The 17,513-nt window shown below is 42.2% G+C and overlaps 1 protein-coding gene across 4 annotated transcripts in view; it reads left to right on the top strand.

Annotated features, from left to right (window-relative positions):
- The window catches only part of MAPK10 (mitogen-activated protein kinase 10), a 120,694-nt gene that overhangs the window by 30,907 nt on the left and 72,274 nt on the right, over nucleotides 1-17,513 (top strand). For all 4 annotated transcript variants that reach the window (XM_032224188.1, XM_032224187.1, XM_032224190.1 and 1 more), the window contains 2 exons: nucleotides 13,354-13,483; nucleotides 17,412-17,470. In XM_032224188.1, the coding sequence (XP_032080079.1) occupies nucleotides 13,354-13,483; nucleotides 17,412-17,470 (189 nt within the window). The remainder of the gene's footprint in view (nucleotides 1-13,353; nucleotides 13,484-17,411; nucleotides 17,471-17,513) is intronic.

Genomic DNA, 17,513 nt, shown 5'->3' with positions numbered 1-17,513 from the left:
ACAGGTATCTATGCACAACATGTAGGGGGCATGATGGTTCAACAGTCAAAGACACGGAGCTGGTCAGCTGGAAAGCTGACAGCCCAGGTTTGAGACCCGAGGGCTGCATGACGGGGTCAGGTCCCGTTGCTTGCCCAAGCTCCTGCTAACCTAAGTAGTTCGAAAGCATGCAAGTGTGAGTAGATAAACAGGTACCACTTTGGAAGGAAGGGAGCAGCTTTCTGTGTGCCTCGGAATATAGTCATGTTGGCCACATGACCACAGAAGTGTCTTTGGACAAGGCGGGCTCCCTTGGCTAGAAAACAGAAATGAACAGCATCCCCTCACGTTGGACATGATTGGGCAGACGAAACTTTTTACATTTACCTTTATGCACATGTGGATATAATGTCCCTAATTAGAAATATCACTAATTATCTCACTAAAGTGTGAAAGGGTTTAGACCTGTGATGGCTAACCTTCTTGTTGCTATGTGTCAAAATCACGTGCACGCACATACATCCATAATGCAATGTGCGCATCACCTCCCACCACCCCACGCATACGCATGTGCCCACCCCATGTGTGCTCCACCCCCACATATGCTCACGTGACCCCCCCTGCACTTCCCCCACCCCTGCGCATGTGCATGTGACACCCCCCTGTGCTTCCCCTGCACATGGGCACGTGACTGCCCATGCTCCCCCACTCCGCACATGCGTCCACGACCAACATGTGACTCCTGTGCATGTATGTGTATCTCCCGCATGTGCGGTAGAGACCCAAAAACCAGCTGGCTGGCAGGAGGTGTGCGCGCATGCAGGGTGTGGCCGAACTGGGGCGACGGCTCGCGTGCCCACCGACAGGGCTCTGCATGCCACCTGTGGCATGAGTGCCATAGATTCACCATCACGGGTTTAGGCTAACTCCTGTGGGGTCATGTCAGGGATTCTGTTTCCTTTTTTTTATACTCTTTGCTTTTCATGCTGATTTGAACTGACCCAATCTTCAAACCAAGAATGCTTTAAAGTAAAAAAAAAGAAATTAAAAAAAAAAAAACAACACACACTCACACACAAAAAGAAGAAAGAAACAAAAAGGGTCAATAAACCCACTACGTTAACACAGCTTCCCATTATCTGTAAATCTTAAACAATGTAGCTCATTCCAAATTTCGGTTATTTTGCTACTTGCAGGGTTTCAAACTGTAATAGAGCCAGGTAAGTTGATCAATTAGGATTCCCCAACTAAAAGTCTCATTGCTTTGTCTATCTATTCAGACCTTTAATTTATCTCTTTTTTATCCAAATATCCAAACCTTTCTATAACACCATTAAGCTCAAATACTTCTTTCATTTTTCATTTCCAACACCTCCCTTTCTATCCTTACCCACCTCCACATATAAATTTTTTTTCCACCCTGCCTTTATCCATATCCACATATATATTTTATCCACATTTTTTTTTTTTTTTAATTTCTTATTTTCTACTATTTTTCCTTTTTCTTTTTGGCCTTACTTTTATTTTATTTTTTTAATTTTAAAGTTAGCTGGCCTTATTATACTCAAATGCTTGTTAAAGAATTATGCCGGGTATGGGACCTGTGAAGCCGTAAGGGGGTTAGGGAGGGGGGATTATAGGGGGGAGGGGGGAGGGTGGAATTACAGTTTCAATCCTTAGAACAATAAGAATTCACTTGTATACTGCGGCTCTTTTTTCTTTTTTTTTCTTTTTTTCTTTTTCTACTTTTATTTTAAAAACAAACTGAATTGTATAGATACACCAAAGTGAGGAGAAGAGGGAAAGAGAAGGGAGAAGTAAAGAGGGAGTGAGAGGGAATGTAAGGAGGGTGAGATGGAGGGAGGGGGAGATGTCTGAGGGGGTAGGGAAGTAGAAGAGGGGAATGCTGGAGGGGTGAAAGGAAAGTTGGAGGGGGAGAAGAGAGGGTGTATGGGGGAATGAAGTGTTGTGTTGGGTTTTTTTTTTTCCTTTTTTTTTTTTATGCACAGTATATAAGTGATTGTATAAAATGAAAATGAAAATGAAATAAATAAAATGAGTAAAAAAAAAAAAAAAAGAATGCTTTAAAGTAGCAAGGTTATCAGGAGCCCTTTTCCTTCTCTCTCTAGAAGCCTCGTATTGAAGTCCTTTTAACGAACATATTCCAATGTTCACATTTCTTCCACGTTGCATTGAAAGCAGGATTGGACAATTTAGTGCATATCAGTGATGGGTTTCAAAAATTGTTCGAACCTACTCTGTGGGTGTGGCCTCCTTTGTGGGAGTGGCTTGCCGCCCATGTGACCGGATGGGAGTGGCTTGCCGCCCATGTGACCGGATATGAAGATGCCGACGGCACTTGTCAGAACCACCTTAAATTACCTCACACACAGCACTGGCATGCATAAGAATAGGATGTAAACTTGTTTTTTAAAAGGCATCTTTGGTTTGCGTTAAAACAACTTCAACACACGCAATGTTCTGATTGCACCACAAACGCAGTAGTCATCCTTACTTTCACAGAGGCACTGAGTTTTATAAATATGAGCATGATAGTGTAGAATAATCATATCCAAGGACCAGTGGTGGGTTTCAAAAATTTTTGGAACCTCTTCTGAAGGTGTGGCCTGCTTTCCAGGTCCACTGGTGGAACCTCTTCTAACCGGTTCGGTAGATTTGACGAACCGGTTCTACCGAATAGGTGCGAACTGGTAGGAACCCACCTCTGGTGCATATCCACAATTACAGACCACAGTTTCTTTCGTTTCTGATCATTGGCTAAGTGTTTTTAGCAATCCTTCTCTGAGATTCACGAAGAGCATACTTTTATATTCTCCTGGCTGAAAGGTTCCTATTTCCCCATAAATTTGGTCTTTGCAAAAGGGTTCCTTCCCTGACTTGAAATTGCAGACAAAATTCTTCTGATGATCGAAGAAATTACAAGGAACTTTAACAAAAGTCTGCAAAATTGAATGTTTTTTGTGTTCCAGTCAGCCAACAATGCTTTCTGGCAGGATACTCCATTCCTTTATTCCTCTACTTAACCCAGTTTTCTATTTTTCTTGTAACACACACTTAGCATTTAGATCCCTACTCTCTCCTTCTCTCTCTCCCTTCCTCCCTCTCTGTCTCTGTCTGTCTGTCTGTCTGTCTGCCTGCCTGTCTGTCTGTCTCTCCTCTCTGTCTCTGGGAAAGTAGGCAATGGAAGCAAATGCAGTTTATTTGTCCCTATATTTGAAGATAATATTATATTATCATTCCCCCTCCCATTACATAGGGATGACTGCTGAAATGATATCACTCAGTCTATTTTCAGGCTGCAAGAATGACCCTGTAATCTTTGCAAACTACCAAAAATAAACAAATAAATAAATAAAATTAATCCGAGAAGCAGCTGCAGCTGTGTTCCAGCCAATAGTTTGACTGGAAATCCTGATCCAGCTAGTGTCAAGGGATTGTATGCGCTGGCTCAAAGCATGGATATTCACCGTAGCTGGGATTTATATCATACAAAGACCTGTTTGGCCATTAGTCTGTTGTATTTGAATACTGTGTTCGGTAAAATAAGGGAAAACAACAGATACAAAGGAAAGATTTATTTCTTTTCTTCAGATATATAACCTTCTCCAGATTTTCTTATGGAACATTCCTTATCGGTCACTATACGTGGGCATCTAATGAAGAAGAAGTATGTGTAGCTCAGGGTTGAAAGGAGAGGTTCTTGGTATTTTCTGAACTTGGTTCTTTTATTGTAAACGTTTCATTATCCAAACTAGGTAACATCATCAATGGTAGTGCTGTGTCAGGAGTCAGCAATCTGCAGCTCTGGAGCCGCATGTGGCTCTCTCATCCCTCTTCTGCGGCTCCCTGTTGCCAGTTGATACCACAATTTTGAGAGCAGCTTCCAATTTGGAGGGGGGAGCTGGGCGCACCAGGAGGAGACTCTATGACAAGGGGCGGATTTTCCGGTCAGCTTCACAATTGATAGGACTTTTGGTTAGGACAGGTAGAGGAAAAGGGACGCTGCGCTAGGAGGAGACTCTATGGTGGGGAAACCGGATTTCCGGACGGCTCCAGAATTGAATGGGGGGCTTCCGGTTAGGACCTGTGTGGCTCTTTGAGTGTTTAAGGTTGCCGACCCCTGTGCTAGGTAATGAAAAATCTCCATGAAAACAAGCATGCTCAGAGAACACTAAGGACCCCTCATACGCATATCTTTTTTCCTAATAGTTTTTATTGAGGGAATCATCTTCAGGACAAATTGCTTTAAGGTGAGCCTCATAATTCCTTCTATTGCTCCCTTTTTCTCAGTGTAGCAAGTGATAGAAAGCATGGTAGGTTTTTTTGCTTTCTTCCCTTGGGTGAATGATTGCAGTAGCTACCTTTTATGCTAACTTTTCCTTGATAAGAGAAGACATAAGGCAAATTTTGCTGCTTGGGAAAATCATATGCTAGGTCAGTGATGGCAAACCTTTTCGGCACCAAGTGCCCAAACTGGAATGTGCATGCATATGTGTGCACCAGAGCACCAGAAATCCAAACACCAGCTGACCAGTACATCCATACCTGTTTTTTGGCTGTTTTGGAGGGCTGTTTTCAGGCTGTTTTTCAGTGCTCAAGCACCCTCAAAGACCAGCTGGCTGGTGCGCACCAGAAATCAGAAGAGCAGCTGGCAACAGTGCGTGTGCCCACAGAGAGGGCTGTATGTGCCACCTCGGGAACGACTAGCATATATGTGTGAGGGGAACCTTTACGTTTACTTTTACCTTTACACTTTTGGTAATTTGGAGAGATACCTGAATACAGTAACAAAATACATGGTTGTGAAGAATGCAGATGCATTTAAACACCTTTCCTCCCCCTCAGTAAACTATACAGAAGGAATGTTTGGGATGTGATGGTGTCCCTGCTGTCAGAGATCCTGGAGAGAAAATTGGTTGGTTGGTTTCATATATCTATATACTGATCTTTCTCTAAGGAACTCATTGCAATTTAAATTGCTCCCAGTAGGCCTTTCATCAAATGAATAGCTGTCTTAATCTTCAATAGTTGAATCTTATCGTGTCACTACAGATCTTCCATGGGTCCTACTTCCTTGATTTTGAAGCCAAATGTTTCGCCTTATATTTTAAATTAAGAGGGATCTTCTTCATCCTGAGATGAAGAAAAACCTTTGTCTGGACTCTTATCAGTGAGGTTTAAAATTATTGCATATTTGAAATTAAAATAGAAAGATTAAGGGGAAGTTAGGTTACTTAATTGCCTTAAGAATTAAGTCGAAATACTATTTTTAGTATGTACTGACGATTTAGAAATTATCAATCATCTGTGACAGTGATGGCTAAGCTTTTTGTTCTCGTGCACGTGTTCCCACACCCTTAATGCAATTCATGTGCGACATCCCCCTGTGCGCCCCATCACTCTGCATGTGTGCGCATGACCCCCTGCGCTTCCCCCTCCCCCCACACTTCCCCCTCCTTCCATAAATGAAGCCACCACCCCCCCCCCCAGCCCATTTTGGGCGTAGCAGGTCTCTCTGCAGCATCCTAGGACCAAAAATGTGCACAGGGGGGAGGCTGTTTTGAAGGCTCCTGGGACCAAAAACTGCCCCTGCCCCTGCGCAGGCACGTTTCCCACATGTTCCCCATGCATGTGTGGCAGAGACCCAAAAATCAGCTGGCCGGCAGGAGGCACAGGCATATGCGTATTTGTAATGGAGCTGAGTTGGGGCGACAGCTTGGGTGGCCACAGAGAAGGGCTCCGCGTGCCACATATGCCATAGGTTTGCCATCACTGATCTATGAATTCTCTAATGTTAAGTCATTTATTTTGTTTCCTGCAACCTTTGTTTTGAAAAAAAAAACATCACTCAGATGATTTCTTTCCTGCCAATTGAAATAAACTCTTGAGCAGATCATTAAAGACCACTAATGTCCATGTGTGAAAATGAGACGGCATTGCTGACCCTTAGTTTAACTATACTATGTTGAATAAATAAAGTTAACATGGTTGGCATAATACAGAAAGCATGGTCATACAACCCTAAGCCCCATCCCATGAACTATCTAATAACTAAATGTAATATACAAATGATATGACTTACATATCAATAGATGTGCATACTTTATATCCTGATATAAAAAAAACTCTCTTGTCCATAGTTCATTTGTTTTGGCTTTAGCAATGTATGTGTTTAGCTGAAAGCAATATTTCTCCCAATTAAACTGGGCCATTAAAATTGATTTCTACTGTTTTGTTGATTTTAATACACTCTGGCGCAGCTGATTGATGTTAAACCAGTATTTTTTAATTGTAAGTATTGCAGTTAAGTTATAGCTTTTGGGATAAAACCATAGCTGACTTATAACTCTCATATATATTTTTTAAAAATATATATAAATAAAGCTGCTATTTTTTAAAAAAATATATAGCAGCTATACAGATAGTAGGATAATGGTTTAAGCAAGACGTTTCACTATAAATCTTTCCAGAAATATGACCACATTTTTTAATCCACAAGCTATACTTCCAAATGGATTTTGTAAATATTGTACACTTGTTATCCCCTGGAAACAGGCAAGGTTAGGAAGCAGGAGTTGTTAGGAGTTTTCAAATTCAATTTATTGCAGTCAGAGATTTTTTTATCAGAATCCTGAAAGCCTGATAAAGCCCTTTTGTACTTCAGCATATACTTAACACAGTCAAGGGAGAGTTATTTTGAGTATTTCTTACCTTCTTTATTTTTTCTTCCCAGACTCAGTCATTTGTTCTTTAATAGCGTGGTTTTGGCCTCACTCCTCTGCATTTCTCTGCTGGTATAGCAAATAAGATTACAATGATTTTAGACCAGTGTATCATAATTTGGGCAGCTTTACTATCTGTGGCCTTCAACTCCTAGAATTCCCCAACCAGAATTCTGCCTGGGAAATTTGGGAGTTGAGTTCCACACATATTAAAAGTTGAAAAACACTGCTCTAGATGAAGCTTTCTGAATAGGAAGGGAAATATCTTTTTATTCCTCCTCCTCCTCCTCCTCCTCCTCCTCCTCAAAATATCAGTCAGGTTGCTTTTTTCAAAAATAAAAAGCACCTTTGAGACAACCAGATTAAAGACAGATTATTTCATAAACTCTAATCAATGAATTGTTAATTAAGTTAAAGAATACTTTCTTTCCTTTCTTTAAGAATTCTTAAATTCTTAATTGTTAATTAAGTTAAAGAATACTTTCTTTCCTTTCTTTAATCAGTATGGGATAAAAAATTTTAGTAGTCCGTGCTAGAAGGAGCTTACATTTTAAAACATAGGGAAATAACTACAGGAAAACACTAGGCATGGAAGTAGAGATAAAAAGAGGAGAAACAAGGGAGAGAAATGCATTTATGTCAGGGATTATATTGAATTCAGGGTGGACAAATTTTTAAGTGCTCTTGTGTATTTTGCCCGTCGTATATAACGATATTTGGGACTATATTATTACAGTGGGGTTTTTGAGGGCTAAGAATTTGGGCCAGAGAGTGTACATAAAGGATTATCATTGTGAAAGGATTTGATACCCTATAGCCTTCATGAATTTATCTTTTGAAATTTGGTATAAAAAACTTATTTGCTAAATTAGACTATCAACACAATCTAACAGGTGGAAAGAATCAAGCAAAAAAAAAAATAATCTCCAAAATTAAGGCATGTTTATCTGCATTTCTATCTGAATACTGGATGGGAGAATACGTTGCCAGCAGGAGATGCCAGTTTTCATCATGGGTCCCTACTGATTTTCTATTTGCCGTTGTCACTTGATTTCTGGTACATGCTTCAAGACATGTCATTACACAGCAGGCATCTGAGGGTGTTGGGCAGAAGATTTTCCCCATAGCTTTCACACCAACTGCGGCAGAACCAACATAAATCAGTGAGAAAGTGTCAAGAAGTCCAAAAAGATATACTACTAGCACGCCAAAAGTGAGCTGTGCAGGAACACTGCAGTCTTAAGCCACAGTGGTGCAGTGGTTAGAATGTAGTACTGCAGGCTACTTCTGCTGACTGCAATTTGGCAGTTCAAATCTCACCAGGTTCAAGGTTGACAGCCTTCCATCCTTCCGAGGTCGGTAAAATGAGGACCGTGAATCATCCTGAAGTGGTATGTAAGTCTAAGTGTTATTGCTGAAGCATGTCAGTGATTTACCTACTATATTTTTTCGGAGTATAATACGCACCTTTCCCCCCCAAAAAAGAGGGTAAAAATCTGGGTGCATCTTATACACTGAATACAGCATTTTTGGCCTCCCAAAACCCCACCCTCTTCACAAAAATGGACGTGCATAGGCTTTGGGAGGCCTGCAAAGTGCTCCTGGGAGCTGGGGAGGGCAAAAATGAGCAAAAAACAGACCGTTTTTTTTTTGCTCTTTTTTGCCCCCCTAGCTCCCAGAAGCACTGTACAAGCCTCCTAAAGGCTATGCATACCCTTTTTTGGCAAAAAATGGGCCCATTTTCACAAAAAATGAGCTGCCCCCCCCCAACAGCACTTTGCAGGCCCCTCAAACCCTCTGCATGCCCCGTTTTTCACAAAAAATGAGAGGTGCAGAGGGTTTGGGAGGTCTGCAGAGTACAAAAACTTTTTTTTAAAATGTACCTCTTCGAAATCTTGGTGCGTCTTATACTCCGAAAAATACAATACTTGCACCGGAGTGCTCTTTAACTGGTTAAATTTACTTTCTTGTTTTATATGTTTGTATGTGAATATGTTTGTGTGTGGAGGAAGAGATCATAGGGAATGACCAATATTCATGGCAAAGCATTTACTCTGCAGCCAGAAAACTGATGGTCCCCTAGCATTTTCAGTGAAAAGAAACAGCAGCAGATTGTGCTGAAATATAGTACAGTACTTGACTGCATAAAACTCGGTGAATTTGGTATTTGACGGGTTTTGAAGCAGAAATCTTGTCCCAGCACTAGTCTTTCTCCTGGTAGTCGATACGCAAGGACGAACTTCCTGACGTTGGCTGCCTTGTGACATGCTATTTCTTTTGGCCAAAAATCATGTGGTTTTCTCAGTACTTGTTGGTTTTAATATTCATAGCGTCTTCTGGAATGAATTACGGACGAGTACTGAAGTACCACTGTACAGAATTAATTAGTTAACAAGACTGGGTCTTGTATTAATTTTTGCTCCGAAAGATGCATTAGAGCTTATTTTCAGGAAAATATGGTACTAAATGCATCTCTGTGGCTGATGATCTTAACTGGGGGGGGGGGGTTTGAGCCCCAGTCCGAGGCTCTGCCTTACAAGCGGGGGTTGGCAGCGGGTGGTGCCGGCGGAATGCAGTAACCTGATTCCAGCGTGGGGCCTCTGATCCCATCTACAAGCAGCGACGATGATCGATGACATCACAGCACCAGCACCGAGATGCAGAGCCGGGCGGGCTGTTTATATTTGTTATGTTCTGATAAGCTGCGAGGGGGAGGGAATTTGCTGCACTGGATGGTGGCTACTGGGGGGAAGCAATTTTGTGGTAGGGCTTATATTATGAGCATCCTGAAAAATCATGCTTGGAAATTTGGAAGTGCAGGAACAGAGGCAAGGCGGACCTTCCCTAGCCTTTCACGGGTATATCTAATACCCATGCAGATTTGTGCTTTAGTCTGGCAAGATTCCGGTGGATAAGTCAGCAACAATAAAGAATGTAACTTGCTGAAAAGTAACTCCTGTCATTCATACTTCCTTGAGTCTGCAGTAGATAATGCAAAGACTTTTGTCTTTAATTCTGGAGCTAGCCTAAGCCAATAGAAGGCAGTGTTTTATGTTAGTAAGCTACTAGAAGATAAGTTCTTGGGGTGATGGGGGAATAAGGGTCGTTTTGGTGCCACACCTGTATCATCCTGTTTCCTATGTATTAAGTAAATAAATAGGGTGTTTCTATGTAAAAAAAAAACCTATGAAATTGTTACTACTGAAACTATTTTGACCTTGAAAATATATTTGACTTGATCCCCTGCTTATTGATGGCACACATCTTTCTTTTAGCTTTCTCTAAAAAATGTGAATGAGAATGAACAAATAAACTCTTTGCTCCGTTGCTGAATTAATAAGGCTTTCCCCCCCATTACAAATGGAAATGAATGGTAGGTGGGGAGATATGCTACAGCCATGTTACATTTGATTTATTTAAACTCCGGGCTCTGCGTTATGCATCTTCAAGTGATATCTATCTGGGAACATGGCTGCAACCTTTGCTTGAAGTGATGATGCTCTCCATGATTGAAATATTCAATTTGATAGAAAAGGTCAGAGAATTCAGCCTGCCTATGCTGCTTGTTGTGGATCTGCAGTTTCCAGCTTTTGGCACGGCTGTTTTTGATTGAAACAAGCCGATATGAGGAGCGGGTAATGGGGGAGGATCTTGTTTACCCTTATTTCTTGTGCGTCAGATGCAACATTCATGAAGAATGTTAGGCACACATTAACAGAATAAGAGAGCCAATAAGTGCTAGACTCTCTCTAGTGGCTGTTTCTTTACCTGGCCAAATTATTGAACCTTTAGTTTTAAGGAGACTAAAGGGAATTCTGGAAAATGAGTCTCTCCTTTTCAAAGGAGAGGGTGGGGGGGAAGCTTGAATATCTCCTGTGAGAATTGAGGTTAAAAGTCACTAACAACAGTGGATTATTCTGCTGCTAAAATGTACGATGGCTACACCTCTGAAATGTGGATTAAAGTGTCTACCAGCCTAATCTTACAAGCTGGAGATAGAGACCTAAGTTTCTTACAGTCTCTCTTTCTGAACAGCACTTCCTTTTAATAAATAGAACTGGGAATTCTTATTTCTCTCTTGCCCTCCCCCAATTTTTCCTACATATAAATGTAGCTGGTATGCTTTTTTCAACATTGAGCCGTGGTGGCGCAGTGGTTAGAGTGCAGTACTGCAGGCTACTTCCGCTGACTGCCGTCTGACTGCAGTTTGGCAGTTCAAATCTCACCAGGCTCAAGGTTGACTCAGCCTTCTTGAGTTCCACAAATCTACAGTGCTGTTTAGAACCGGTTCCAGCTCCTTCCCCCTGCCCGTCCAGACATCATCAAGATGAAGAGCGAGAGGAGGAATTCTGGGAGATGAAGTCCACAAGTCTTAAAGCTGTCAAGTTTGAATGCCCCTGGGGGTTTTTTTCTAAAGAATTAGGGGTGCAAGGGTCTTGTAACTTGACAGCTTGAAGACTTGCACACTTCAATGCCAGAGTTTCTGAGCCAACATTTTGGTTGCTAAGCAAGAGCGTTGTTAAGTGAGTTTCACCACATTTTACAAGTTGGCCATGTCCACCCAGTCACATGACTAGCAAGCCACTCCCACCTGGTCACATGGCTGGCAAGCCACTCCCACCTGGTCACATGGCTGGCAAGCCACTCCCACCTGGTCACATGGCCGGCAAGCCACTCCCACCCACTCACATGGCTGGCAAGCCACTCCCACAAAGCAGGCCACAACCACAAAAGAGGTTCTAAATTTTTTTTGAAACCCACCACTGCCCCTCGGGGTGTGTGTTTTGTTAAGATACAGCCTGTTGTGCCTTAAAATGGCTTCTACTGTACTGCTGTAAAATGATTTCTACTGTACAGAGCAGTGGAATTGCCATAGTAACAGTACTCCACAAGGGGGCTCCCTCTGGTAATGGGGAAAATCCAACATTAGAAATTACGTTTGGTCCCGACATTTTCCCCCTATAAATAAATACCCGGGCAATGCCAGGTTATCAACTTGCATACATTATAAAAACAAGTTACATTGGAATAAATTGAATTCAATTAATGGCCAGGATAAATAATGAACAAGCATGCAGGTAGTCTTCCTTTAGTGATTGCCTTGGACAGTACCTGTTCATAGTTATGACAGTGATTTCGACCAGTGCCCACATTTATGTTCTTCACAACATCTTTCAATCAATGTACATCTCTCCAGTAACTCTGAATACAAACATCGATCCTCTTTTTGCAAATCATTCCACTGCCAAAGTAAGAATTCAGAAAGGCAGGCAAGAAAAGAAAAACGGCTGTGAAGATTTGCCTTTTTACCTGGCTTCCTCTTGAGCTGAGTTCCAGAAATCTTACCTGCTGTTTGGACTCACCTAGCTGTTTTGAGTCCCAGCTTTTTGATGCAGTAAAATAAATGATAGCTGAAGTAAAATTGTAAGCACAGTGTGGGTCATGTGGTTTTTCACTTATTATTATTAGCATATGGCCTTGTTACATTAGCCACTATAGTGCTATTGCAGAGTAGTAGATCAGTTGCCTGTTTACCAGCTCTGTCAGGGACACGCTTGTGCGCTTCCCAAGATTCAAGCTAGCTTCTCACCAGAAAGAAAAATGAGTGACTCTTTGTGCAGCAGCATCAAAGGCTCCCTTCCTTCCCCAGAGCCGCCTCACAAGAGGGCATCACAACCAAGAAGGTTCAGAGCCGGTAGGAATCTGACGGTTCCACCACAAATCCGCAAAGCCCTTATCCGCGGAGACATAAGTGCGAAGACTAATTCGCACCGTTCGAAGCGCTAAGGAAAAACGCGACCCTACCGCGATGACATAATCGCGGAGGGCAAATCCGCGCATTCCCAAGCACTCAGCATCCTAAACCTAACACTAAACCTAACCCTAAACCTAACCCTAAACCTAACCCTAAACCTAACCCTAAACCTAACCCTAACCCTAAACCTAAACCTAACCCTAACCCTAAAACAAACCCCTAAACCTAATCCTAACCCTTACCTTAATTTAAATCCGCTTTCTGCCGCCGGCGCGCTGTTTTAAAGCGCCCTTCTGTCACCGCGCTGTTGTCGCGGCGGTGATGACGCACGGTGATGACGTCGCGGCTTTAGCGACGCGATTTTATCACCGCCATTTTGACAAGCGCGGTTTTGTCGTGCCACGGAATCTGACTGCCTGCACAGAGCACCAACTCGTCTCTCCACTGAAGTGGTACCTATATATCTTGTTGCATATAACATGCTTTCAAACTGCTAGGTGGGCAGAAGTTGAGACAAGTGATGGGAGCTCACCCTGCTGCACAGTGCTAGGATTTGAAACGCTGGAGCAGAGACCATCTCCAACATCATTAAGCCACTGAACCACTGTGCCTCTTTTCACTTAGCTTGGCTTAACAACTGAGTTGTTACAACAGTCTCAATTGTAGTCACTTGGTGTATTTTCCTAAGCTGTATTGAGTCATGTTTGTTCAAATAAATTGGGATAAGTCTTGGAAGGAAAGTAGAGCTACTGAAGAAATGCAAAATTCTATTTCTTTTCTTTTAGGGAAAAAATATTGGAAGTGAATCAAATTCAAGCAATAATATTTGGATGGGAACGCTACAAGTTAATAGTCATTTTCTTTTTCTTGTTTTAGTGCTGCATATGATGCTGTACTGGACAGAAATGTGGCTATCAAGAAGCTCAGCAGGCCATTTCAAAATCAGACACATGCTAAGCGGGCGTATAGGGAGCTAGTTCTCATGAAGTGTGTGAATCACAAAAATGTAAGTATTCCTTTTCTGGAAGGACTCGGAAGCCTGCATAGTTCACACTACTAAGTGAAAAAGATTGTGCTAATACATTGCTGCAAAGTTGACTGTTCTAACCTTCATTATTTTAAATGCAAAATCCGATAGGGCTTTGTGTAGCAGCAAATGTTTTTTTTTTTTTTAAAAAAAAAAACTTCTACTAACAAACACATAGATTTGGATAGAATGTGACTGAGCCAAGGTGGCGCAGTGGCTAGAGTGCAGTACTGCAGGCCACTTCAGCTGACTGTCATCTGCAGTTCAGTGGTTCAAATCTCACCGGCTCAGGGTTGACTCAGCCTTCCATCCTTCTGAGGTGGGTAAAATGAGGACCCGGATTGTTGTTGGGGGCAATATGCTGACTCTGTAAACCGCTTAGAGAAGGCTGAAAGCCCTATGAAGCGGTATATAAGTCTAACTGCTATTGCTATTGCTGAAATGGCGATGCGATCACAGATGCTTTATTCCCATCCCACAGCAGATGTCTAAGAAAGGGTACAAAATACACACTTTCTTTGTGGCAAGAAGAAAATGTTATTATAGTATAGCCATGCAGCAGCATATTTGATGATGCTTTCAGTATGGAGATTCTTTCCCCTTGAAAGTTAATGGAAGTTCTCTAGAGAAAAGTGAAAAAAAACCTGTATTGATTCCTGGTGACTGCCTGAATTAGTCCCTGCAGTTTTCTGGACAATATTTTTGGAAGTGGTTTGCCCTTGCCTCCTTCCTAGGGAGAGCAACTGAATAGAATCGGGATTAATATTAAGGACAAAAGTTATCCATGAGAAATAAAACAGCTGTGAAATACATTCTGCCTTTATTTAGGTCACAAATTATTTGAACCATTCTCCCCAAGTCATTCCTTTACAAAATTGAGAAAACAATGATTCAGGGAACTAGGTATTGTCTAGTCCAGGAGTAGTCAACCTTTTTATACTTACCGCCCACTTTTGTATCTCTGTTAGTAGTAAAATTTTCTAACTGCCCACCGGATCCACAGTAATGGTGATTTATAAAGTAGGGAAGTAACTTTACTTTATAAAATTTATAAAGCAGAGTTATAGCAAATCCCTACCGCCCACCATGAAAGCTGGGGGACCAGGTTGACTACCACTGATCTAGTCTGACAAAGGGAAGGGTTGGGGTGAAGTGATAGCTGTCTTCCAGTAGTTTAGATGGGGTCATAAAGAAGAGGAAGACAACCTATTCTCCAAAGTACCTGAAGGCAGGACAAGAAGTAACAGGTGGAAGATTATTAGTGAGAGTTTCAATTTAGAACTATGGAGAAGTTTCCTGACACTGAGAACAATTAATCAGTGAAATGTCTTACCTCCAAAAGTTGCGGGTGCTCCATCACTAGAGGTTTTCAAGAAGAAACTGGACAGTCATTTGTCTGGAATGATATAGGGCAGGGGTGTCAAACTCAATTTCATTGAGGGCCACATCAGGACTGTGGTTGACCTGGGGGGGTGCATGGCCAACTGGGTGGATGTGGCCAACTGGGGGGCATGGCCAGCTTGATGACACTCCCCAAACTGCAGGCTCGATGTTTCCTCTTTGCATTGGGTAGACCGGGCCGAAGCCAAGCTGAGCTCTGTTTTGCTAGTGGAGGCACCGTGGGCTGGACCTTCGCTGTTTCCAGGGCAGCCCCATGGCCAGATCTAAGGGTCCAGCCCACAGGCCTTGAGTTTGACATCCCTGATGTAAGCAAATACATGTAGCAAACTCACATTTTATTGAAGAGAAATTCCATTTTCATATGGCCACGTTAAAAATATATCCCATAGGACATAAGAGAGGATCAGTTTTAATGAAAGTAAAGAGCCGAGGTGCGCAGTGGTTAGGGTGCAGTACTGCAGGCCACTTCAGCTGACTGTTATCTGCAGTTCAGCGGTTCTAATCTCACCGGCTCAAGGTTGACTCAGCCTTCCATCCTTCCGAGGTGGGTGAAATGAGGACCCAGACTGTGGGGGCAATATGCTGACTCTGTAAACCGCTTAGAGAGGGCTGAAAGCCCTATGAAGCGGTATATAAGTCTAACTGCTATTGCTATTGCTAAATGTGTCCCAATTTAGAAAATGCTTATAAACTCTTAGTCCCAAAGCCTAAATCAGGAATCCTGTAAACAATTAGTTGATAAAAATCACAAATAAACACCTGTCAAGTTCAAATAAAAATTAAGTACCAGGACAAAAGGAGGAACATATATAATCAGGATATCAAAATTAGCAGCCTTAAGGAAGAAGAACAAAAGTAAAATAAACATAATTCTGTGGGTTTTATTTTCTGAACTGCTGTCAGAGTCCCTAGTCTGAGTTTGCGGTGTCATTTAAGTATCTGAACCTCAATTTTACTCTATAGTTGTACAGCCTACTATTATCACTGTATCAATCTCATCCCAGATTTATCTTAACAATGGAAGAAACAAATTGTCACATATCCAGAGCATCTAGCCTTTGTCTTTAATACCAGCTGCTAATTTTAACTTTCAAGACCCATCTGACAACGAATTTGGGTAGCAAAATTGAAAGACATACCTCAGCAGATTTAGGTTTTAAATTTACATTTGTTGGATGTATATCCTTCAGTCTTAGTAGATACACCCTTCAATCTAGCTAAACATAGGAATTCAAAAGTGGCAATAGCAGCAGAATCTTATCTGTAGTTATACTTCAGTGGCAGCTAAATTAGTAACCACAGTAGAAGTCAATATTTTCGCAATGACCCTTTTGTTTTAATAGGCAGGCTGCCAATCTTCACAAGGTTCCCTCTAAGCTTCTGATCCATGCTTAAAATTTCCGAGATGTTTCTGTCAGATTGTTGCAGCAATCACATCCAGAAAGCACACACAACTGACTGATTCAGCGGGAATAATTATCTTCTCTTTATATATAATATAACACATAGAGTAAATATACCCGTGATGGCGAACCTATGGCACGCGTGCCATATCTGCCGGCACCCGAGCCATCAGCTCTAGCGCGCATGCACACACCGTCCAACTGATTTCCGAAGGAGGCCGTTTTCACCCTCCCCAGGCTTCTGGAAAGTTTCTGGAGTCTGGAGAGGGCAAAAACGGCCTCCCCCAGCCTCCTGCGGAGGCCCTCCGGAAGCCAGAAATGGATCATTTCCGAACTTCCAGAAGCATGTTGGGCCCATTTTTCGCTCTCCCCAGACTCTGGAAGCTTTCCTGGAGCCTGGGGAGGGTGAAAACAGCCTCCCCCAGACCTCTGGAGGAAATATCAACCTCAGCTTGAAGGCGAGCAGTGTGGCACATGTGTGGGGGGGATTGTGCGTGCATGCGCATGTGGAGTGATGCTTTGCATTATGGGTGCCGGCATGCAAACGTGCGCTGTGCACACGCTCATAACAAAAAGGTTAGCCATCTCTAAAATATACAATACTAAAAGCAGGTTTTCCAATGTAATAGAGAAGAGAGCTTGTAAGTAGGTACAAACAGAAGCCAGGGAGAGAACAGTTTTAGTTTCAGTTTTGAGCAGCAGACTAGTTTAGAAAATAAGCTAAGCCATGCCTAGGCTCCTTGCTGTCTCCTTGTTGCTCACACAGCAAATACTGTTTGAGTTTCCAAACAGCCCTCATTGGCTGACCCAGCTACCATGTCTATTCATTGGCTGACCTTGTTACCATGTCTCTGTTCCAGTTCATGAATATATCTACACTGACAGTTTCATGGTTTTGCAAATTCTACCTGTCCTTCCGCTGAGGCTGCAAATGTAGTCACACAACTCTTAGCTGGGAAGAAAACATGGTTGAATTTTTTACCTTCCTTTTTACTGCATAGAATAGTGTACACTCGAAACAGTGAGGCAGTCCATGTTAACCTGATCGACCATTAATATTTAATTATTCTTTTCTCTCCTTTTTGTCTCTTGTTGCGTTTCAGATTATCAGTTTATTAAATGTCTTTACACCACAGAAATCTCTGGAGGAGTTCCAGGATGTGTAAGTAATGCAGTCAAGAGAGAAACTTTGCTGTGAGGGTGTG

The sequence above is a fragment of the Thamnophis elegans genome, chromosome 9 (genome assembly GCF_009769535.1).
Source record: "Thamnophis elegans isolate rThaEle1 chromosome 9, rThaEle1.pri, whole genome shotgun sequence".
Classification (NCBI taxonomy): domain Eukaryota; kingdom Metazoa; phylum Chordata; class Lepidosauria; order Squamata; family Colubridae; genus Thamnophis; species Thamnophis elegans.
Note: the sequence above shows the minus strand (reverse complement) of the source record. Positions and strands in the feature narration are given on the sequence as shown.